This window comes from Egretta garzetta, unplaced genomic scaffold, assembly GCF_000687185.1.
Source record: "Egretta garzetta isolate BGI_Z169 unplaced genomic scaffold, ASM68718v1 scaffold430, whole genome shotgun sequence".
In the NCBI taxonomy this organism is placed as follows: domain Eukaryota; kingdom Metazoa; phylum Chordata; class Aves; order Pelecaniformes; family Ardeidae; genus Egretta; species Egretta garzetta.
Genome location: NW_009258267.1, coordinates 2,157,870 through 2,166,943, shown reverse-complemented (window position 1 = coordinate 2,166,943; position 9,074 = coordinate 2,157,870). Strand labels below are relative to the sequence as shown.

At 39.8% G+C, this 9,074-nt stretch overlaps 1 protein-coding gene across 1 annotated transcript in view; it reads right to left on the bottom strand.

Moving 5' to 3' along the window:
* The window catches only part of SNAP91 (synaptosome associated protein 91), a 68,897-nt gene that overhangs the window by 30,729 nt on the left and 29,094 nt on the right, over positions 1 to 9,074 (bottom strand). Inside the window, 6 exon segments of the mRNA XM_035903892.1 lie at positions 385 to 485; positions 1,661 to 1,770; positions 3,763 to 3,790; positions 4,743 to 4,748; positions 5,163 to 5,233; positions 8,698 to 8,739. Of these exon segments, the coding sequence (XP_035759785.1) occupies positions 385 to 485; positions 1,661 to 1,770; positions 3,763 to 3,790; positions 4,743 to 4,748; positions 5,163 to 5,233; positions 8,698 to 8,739 (358 nt within the window).

Sequence of the window (9,074 nt, the reverse complement as noted above, 5' to 3'; positions counted from 1 at the left end):
GTGGCCTTTGCTTTATGAACAGAAGGGTTGATTTCTGCCCTCACCTTGCCAATAAGCACATGAGCAGTTCTGGTTCTTCTGTTTTAAAGTGCCTACCCTACCTGTTCACCTTCAGCCGTCCCCTTTCTGCTCACTTTTAGTCATGTAATCCTGGCTCCCCCCAGCTTTGCAGTCAGGCCCTTATAAGCAGCTTATACTATTATGCATATCCCTGGAAAAAGGAGTAGCCTTTTGCCGCGAAGGGATGCCTGAGTGTCAGGTCAGCAGAAGCCTGGGCGTGTGCTGGGAACACCCTGTGCTCGCAGAGAAAGAGCCAGGTTTCAGTTCAGCCAAGCAAGACGACGGAGACTGCAAGAAGAGATGCTGACAGTGAGGTTTCTCTACCTCCCCATGAAGTGGCTCCAGCAGGGGCTGCTGGAGGTGCCTGCCCAGCAGCGGCAAAATCCGGCTGAAGATCCAGAAGATCACTGGATGGTTTGGAAGAGCTGCCAAGGAAAGGAAGAGAGCTATTAAATACTGAAGGAATTTGTCCATTTTAAGCGAGTTTAAAAAAAAAAAATCATGACTGGATTGCAGGAATTACCCTTAGTTTGGATGACTGATGAAACCATTGAGAGACACCTTTTTTTCAGGCCTTAGGAGAAGAGCAGTGGCCATAAACACCTCTACTGCAGTAAGTGCCAAGAATACATTACACCCCAGGGTGGGACTTTAACTTACTTCCATTTCTTGATAATGACATTGCAACAGATCTATGAGACTTTTACAATCCTAAAAAAACAACCAACCAAATAAAAAAAAAAACCCACAAACAAAAAACTCCAAACCCAACCCCCAAAATCCCAGGTGGTCCCTAAGAACAGAGCAAATAACTGCTGCGACTGAGAACATCTCCATCCACACTTCAGTATTTCATTGTGCCATGTCACAAAGCAAGAAACCCGCATCTCCAGGCAATAAATAGGCATTAGGCAGACAAGAATTGGTAAAACTTCTATGGCTTAAGCCAGTTAGATATTTGCTTAGGAAACAAGGTCTTGTTAATTTAGAACATTTAAATAATAAAAAATAGAAGCTCTTTCTTCAGTGAAGTACTTCACCTGATATTTAAGTGAAGTTAGTCACATCTTCAGACTTCTGGTTCAAGCTTAGAGCTTTTACATGTCTAGAGTTCTTTCATTTCTGCTCATTACAGCAAGCAACAGCAGTTCTGGTTTTGACTTGGAAGCAAGGTTCAGCTTTTCCCATTGGTTGAATGTTTATTTTTTATTTTAACCTCCACAAGTTCATTATTTTTGTGCTTCATTAACAGATTTGAATAGCAAGAAAAAGGAATCTTATTTCAGCAGTTTTAGAAACAGAATACTGAAGGTCAGCAAAGACTACTTTGGATTTGCTCATTACTTCAGTCTATTCAATTAGACGTTTATGCTGGGAACAGTACAACATCACTACTACACTGAAAATAAATCGCCACAATTTTTTTGTTTGTTTTGTCAGAGCCCATTTGTGATCTATACTGGTAGAATAACATAGCTTATTCAATACTGATGTATGCTACCTGTAAAGTCAGCAAAATCTTGCAAGCAAGCCTCCTGTTACAAGCGTGACTTTGGCATCTACATCAAGCTCAGTAACTCAAATATGCTTTTTAACTTACCTGACTGGAGCAGCTGTAGATGAAGTTGCAAAAAGATCAACTGGTGGAGATGTATCAATAGTTTTCGCTGGAGTAGAACTAGGAGATGTAACAGTTGTGGCTGGGGAAGACTGGAGAAATATTTTAAATATACATTCAATATACCAGCATTTCTCCACAAACAACTAATGCACAGATTCACATACTTTAAAAAACCAATTTTGACATCAGGCCCTCTCTTATTGTGAGCTGTGAAAGAATTTAAGGAGGACTGGGCTAAGTTTTCAGAGGGTGGTAGAGTTGAGAAACACCAAGGTGACTCCACATAGCATTGCCTGGCTCAAGAGGAAATGTCCGTACATGCACTCAGAGCACCTGCAGACCCCAGTGGCCAGTGTCATACGAGCTTTAGTCCCTTGGGTTCAAGACTCACCCAACATCTAGGCAACTAACTCAGAGACTTGTGATCTGGAGCTGCCTGTCCTGCCTTTTAAACCCCCCATTAGGGTAACTAACAGTTCCTACGTGTCAAAGGATTCTCAGCAAGTTCCAAGAAAACAGTTTGCTCCCCAGCAAACCCCCTCCTCTCAGTTTTAAGACCATCCTGAAGATGGGAAGAACAGAGTATGTCTGTGGGTTTGTTTCTACACCTGCCAGACCCTTCATTTTGTCCATAGAATAAAATAACTGTTCATCCACAACAGCACCTTAGTACTCTAAGCCTTTACTAAGGTTTGAGACTAAACTGGTCCAAATTCTTTATGTGAACCAGGGAAGAGGGGGTTACTTAACACTGTAAGAACACTTTGAGCCATAATGTAGTTCTCACCAACTCCTACCATATTGGATAAGAGGGGTTTAGTTTGTGTCCTGGCTTCAGCTGGGACAGAGTTAATTTTCTTTCTAGTAGCTGATATAGTGTTGTGTTTTGGATTTAGTACTAGAAGAATGTTGATAACACACTAATGTTTTAGTTGTTGCTGCGTAGTGCTTAGTCTAGCCAAGGGCTTCTCAGCTCTCAGCTCTGCCAGGTGCCCAAGAAGCTGGGAGGGGACATAGCCAGGACAGCTGACCCCAACTGGCCAAAGGGCTATTCCGGACCATATGATGTCATGCTCGGGGGGAGTTGGTCAGGCGGGGGGAGAGTGATCGCTGCTCGGGATGGGCTGGGCATCAGTCAGTGGGTGGTGAGCAATTGCATTGTGCATCATTTGTTTGTATTTTCTGTATATTCTCTTACCATTCTCATTGTTAATATTATTATTTTCTCTTATTAAACTGTCTCTATCTTAGCCCATGGTTCCTACTTTCTTTCCGATTCTCTCCCCCATCCCACTGAGGGAAGGGGGGAGTGAGCGAGGAGCTGCATGGTGCTTAGTTGCCGGTCAGGTTAAACCATGGCAGTTTTTTTAAAAAGTGCTCTTCAGAAAGAAATTTAAGAGCTTTCACTAGAACCAACCATTGAACTGTCTCTCTCAAGAAGCAGAAGTTTTCACTGAGCTTTTCCTGCACAACACCCACTATTAGACACAAAACCATGGCACCTGGCAATGCTTCAGGGATACCAGGAACTATTATTACTAACACTGTAAAGTTAGTTTATCTGACACTCAAACCAAGATGTTTTCACTGGCAACTCTTGCTTTAGATTAAGGTGAACAGTCTCACTGAATTCTTAAATTAGGTATATCAGATGAAAGTTTTCTTGGCTTTTCACATAAATGTATTTTTAAAAGAGACAGCACTTCCTCCTAAAATGCTGCAAATGCAGTGAAGAATTTGGAGGACAAATAGTACGGACTAAGTTTCTCACTGACATGAGGATTAAAAAAAAAAAACAAAAAAAGAGTTGAGATGGGTATCTTTTACGTTTTCACAAAGTGTGACCATCAAATCCTGCACTGGTATAAGTCCTACAGCCCTTCAGATCAGCAAAGTGCTTTCATTGGGCAATTACTTACAAGGCCATTTAAAGATGCAACTTTGTCACTTTGGTAGGGCCTAGGTGGCAAAGGCTAAAAAGCAGATTAGGAGATGGAAATTTAACTCCTTATGCCCTTAAGATATTCCAAAGCGTAACACCTGAACAAGAGCTAACTAGTACAGCAATTGACAGTATTTACCTTGCTCAGAGGAGAAGGAGCCCCAGATCTAGGAAAAAAAAAAATGCGGGAGGGGGGTTCAGATAGGTACACTTTTGGAAACTATGTTTCTAGGCATCAAAAATCATGCAGAGACCAAAGCTAAGCATGACAGCTTTCTGAAGATCTCTACAATTGCACACCCGCCGTATTTCTCAAATTTTCATGCATCACTTTAGACAAGGAATGTAAATTGTTACTTCAAAGCTTAAATGAATCTTTCAAGCTAATTGCTATCACAGGATTATTCTGCCTTTTAAATAAGCTCTACTAAATACAGGAAAGGCAGAGATACATACAAGTGTCTTGAGTTAGGGTCTACAGGAGCTAGTAGGAAAGAGTTATTGGGGCAAGATGTCACCATATTATAAAGTCATGCAACAGCAGCAGAATATGGAAGCAGTTATCTAACAGAAGTCTTCTGAGAATGTGTCAGCAAATTTTCAAAGTCTACTGTTCTTTTACAGGAAGTCAGTTACTTTAAAATAGTGATATTTAAAAGTATGGAAACTGTTAGTTGGAAAGTCCAAGCGGAAAGTTCTCCCACATGCAAGAAAAATCACACTAACAGTAACAGACAGAGCCTTAATGGTAGGTTAAAATGTACATCAGTGCATTCATTTATTTTCATTATTATGAGGTATGAAAACACTGCCACATATTTTTAGAGCTGCTTTGATCTAAGAGATGAAAGGAGGAGTTGGAAGTTAAAACTGCACCAACATTGAAATAGCATCCATCCTATGGTTACTTGAATTGGGTAAGTCCTAGAAGCTGTAGAACTGATTAGATGATCCAGAGCTAAGACAGAAATTACTAGAAAAAACTTAATAACTATATAAAAAAGTAAACAACAGTTTAGGTACAATTTAAAGATGATACCTATTTCAAATTGTTCAAGCCATCTTAAAAAGACCATAACCACATCTGCATGCAAGTGATATGTAAACATATGTACTTACCCTTCACTAAATTGCAAGGAAAGCAACAGTAAAAGAGAAAACACAGGTTTAGCTTAATCCTTCCTAGACTTAGCCATGACAAGTATCTAGTAAGAAGATGCAAAGCCATTAGAAAACAAACCAATTTTGATAAAAGCCTTAGCAGCAGTGAAAAACAGTACCTTCTAGGAGTTTTCCACAGTTAATTTTACTTCATTTTGGGAAGTGTCTAGTTGTTTGCTGTGTCATTTCCCCAGCCCCCCCAGTAAGAAAAAAAAGTTGCTATTAAGACGCATTTGTAAGGGAAAGTAAAAGCCTAGTCTTACCACAGCTTATTTTCCAGCCAAAGTGACAAAAGGAGGTTGGGGGACGCAAACCTAATCATCTAGTCTCACATTGTTACTATTATGCCTTGATACACGGTACAACATATATACCTACTTGTTGCCAGGTTTTTTTCCTTCCAGTGAGTTTAGATGTTGCTCAAGGGTCTCCATGAGACTGCTAGGAGCCTTGAAAGCAAAGAGAAAGATACACTTTTAAACACAATCAATACATTAACCTAACGATACTTCAAAACCTAGCACCAGCTTCCCTGAAGTCTACCATGTGCATGCTCATGCTGTTACTTTATTTACACCACTGTGAAAACAGTGGATTTCCATGCTAGAAGTATTCAGGAAAAGACAGCCTTTGAAAGATAATACTGTGTACAAATTTGCAAAAAGAAAGCATTTACCTCTACTAAATAGTGCCTGAAGCCTAAATCCAGGACATGCTGCTGATCATGCTTTAAGTCAGTCTTGAGCATTGACAACAGCACAGGCATCCACAGGGTTAAGTTAACAGTAATAGGTTCAGGGTCAACTTTCATGACCAGAGGGTTAGATAATATTTGCAGTTAAAAAAAACCCAACAAAACAACAAATAAAAAACCACAAAAATAAAAGTCCTTTCCAATGCCCCCAAAAGCAGCTACCTTTGGTTCGAGGCTCCCAACATCACAAAAACCTTACAGCTGTTTCTTCTTAAAATGGTAGCCAGGTACAGATTACCAAGCCCAGCAGCTAACTCAAAATTCAGAAAGATTACTATTTTAGACATCTACAAAAACTAAGCTTTTTCAAGCCTCCCTGATCTTAGGTTCTATTTCAAGCAACCTTTTGTGGTCAGGCAATAACCCCAGGCATGCGCTTGCTGTTACAATGGCAGATAGTAAAAGGAGTCATAAATGCAAATGACAGTGTGCTTAGCCACTCCAGTATAAAAATAGAGTCCAGATAAGTAGAATCCTACAAGATCAACAAGCAAGGAGGAAACCCTTGAGAGGTACGGCAGCATATAATAGTCAAGTATTTCATCAGGGTTACCAGTTCGTCAATGGTAGCATCTTTAAACGGGGAATTCTCTTTAGCAGTCTCTTTCAGATCAACCACAATACCTGACAGCAATACCTACGGTGTTTTTCATAAATAAGGTTTTTAATTTCAGGGTACACATATGCATCAGAAGAGTCAGTTTGTGATGCTTGAAAACAGACTATCCACGGCTCTTATGTACAATATGTTGAAAACCAGCTGGCTCATTAGATCAGATGTTTCAGGATGCTCAGTACCTGCTAGTACCAATGCACTGCTAAGTGTAAGGCATATCAATTTTGGCATTGAAACTGAGCAGTAAGGTAACTTAACACATGTAGAAATTTTAAATGCTCAAAAAAAAAAAAAATCCTTAAATGATGGCTTGAGTTTAAATATGTCCCATGTACATATGCAATGCAGAAACATCTTAACCAATACTGCTTTTACAGGCGTATTTATTAATTTTCAACTAATCTGAGCACAAGAAAGAATATGGTTAAACACAAGTGACTTAGTTACAAGAATTCTCCAGCAGCAAGAAAAAGATGAGCAAAGGCTTTCATTTGCCAAAAAAAAAAGATTCAGACTTCTATTTATTCAAAAAGGCTATAGCATAAGATACAAGCTGTGCCTACTTAAACATGTAAGCAGAAAGCTATGTTTAAAAAAAAAAAATCTATTATTTTCTGTTACCAGTTGCCTCTACACACTTTAAATAGCTCTGCAGGTTTCCTAAAAGCCAACAAGGTAATATGAAACTCATTTATCAAACAGAATTCACAAGAGAAAGCTTCAGAAAATTTCTACCCAGATACAAAAACTTGGAAATTAAATATTGTTTGGTATCCAATTTGCAACACTGAACACTGCTTAATTTCTGCTAGATACTGCTTCAACATTAGACTAATCTATCAGTCAGCTGCCAAAATGCCTCCTCAGCCTCCAAAACTTTGCAGTTAAACTAGAAAGCCCGAAGACGACAGCCATCAACTTGTATTTCAGTACTGTGACTGCTTCTTTGGATTTATGAGGTACGTACACACATCAAGCATCAACACGACCAACCTCTCGTTGAACAGTACCGACTATTGCCATGGCTTGTTTTAGGAGTTTAGGTATACCACTTGGTATTATATACAATTATGTATTACTTATTAGCTGAAATTCAGTTTTTCAGTTTTATTATTCACCTTTTTTTTATTTCTCACCAAAATACACTGCTTAGGTCTTACCCACCATCCACAGCATGTTGCAAATTAGCCTTAAGCAAGTGAGTCCCAAGCAGGCTTTGGGAGAATACAGCTCTGAGGGACTACCTGAGTAGACCGCTGAAGTAGTCAGGCAGTTGGAAAAGATGATCATTGTAGATCCCTTCTTTCCACAGGAACTATCCTATTCTATTTTAAAGTGTTGGTTCATGAGGTGAAAGGCACCCTCCGGCAGCAGTAACTAAGGTGCTGCTGCGCAAGTGTGGCACTGACTGATGATGCAGAACCGGGCTTGTGTGGTCCCAGCAGGCAGCCTTTCCAGCAGGCTGACGCAACACAAGCAGAAGGAGATAAAAGTGCTACAGAAATTTATAAAGCGTATTTCATTAACTGAGCTTAAGGTCAGTTCTTCTGGTTCAAGGACTTAGTTCAAAACTGACTGGACCTTGTTAAAAAAAGAGCCCCTGAGGTGCAGAGTTAGGTGAGCGTACTACTTAAACTATTTGGTATTCCACATGCTGCTAGAAGCCTAAGCTTTCCTCTGCTGAAAGAGTGGCCAGACTTCATAGCCCCATAGCATCTAAAACCTGTAAAGATTAAAAGTCTCCACCTTCACATCATGTCTCAGTTTCAGAATTTTTAACAGGCTTTTTAACCAAGAGAACCACTATTCTGATGCTCATTTAAACCAGGCCGTCAGGAGGCTTTCAAAAACTACACTTTGATAGGTTATGAACACTTAGGATTTACAACTGTTAAGCAGTTTGGGATGCTCTTCTGTTCCAACTTTACTGGCATCAAAACTGCCACGAATGAACTCTTCAGCATGGATCTCTTCCTCCAAGCAAATATCATTTTCACATTAAACACAAAGCCAGGCACTCAGGCCAATTTGCAAGCCATATTGAAAATGGACCCACACAATAGAATTTAAGCAGCTACAGCATAAGTGAATTTTGATGTTAAAAGTTTTGATGCACACTGACAGAGAAGTTCAGCAATCAAATCACAACTTCGGCATTTAGACTTCACTATACCTAGGCCAAGACAGTAGCGCCAGTGCTGCTCTGAATTTCATCTCTGGACCAAGACTGCATCAGAGAGAGATTATGAAGCAAGTCACAAGACAATCTCTATGTACTGTCATCAAACCTGATGCTACAAGTTTGTCCTTCAGCAAGGAAAGAGCAAAACAGTCTACCCTTCAACTATAGATTTCAAGTCTTTGTGAAAGACGTTATTTTAGTTATATCAGTCTTCAAAAATAGCTTTGGGCAGTTCTAAAGTTGAGAGGGCTTTAAAATGTTAGGTGGTATGACTTCCTACCAACACTTACATTCCTGGTGTGCTCCCTAATTACAGAACTTTCAGTTACACAGGTCCAAAAAGACTACAAGAGCAGCTTACCTGTGTAAGATCAGGGATATCGCCTTTGTCAATTCCAACTTGCTGTGGATATAAAAGAGGTAACATGTAAGTGCATTATTCCACTGCAACGGGCACTAATGTTGACTAGAACTATGGTACACTCTTCAACCTATAGTGTACTTTTATCTTTAGAAAAAGACCACAAAGGTAGCAAGTGCAGATGCCCATCATTCCAGTAGCTACCTTCAACAGCCTGCAGCAGGGGGTTTTTGTTTGGTTTTTGTTTCTTTGTTTGGGGGTTTTGTTTGTTTTTACAAATTAAAAACCCAAACAACAAAAAAAGGAAAAAGGGAGTTTGGTTCCACCCAGGTAAAGTTCATGCTCCACACTGCAAGTCAAGCAGGGCTTTCTGGTCA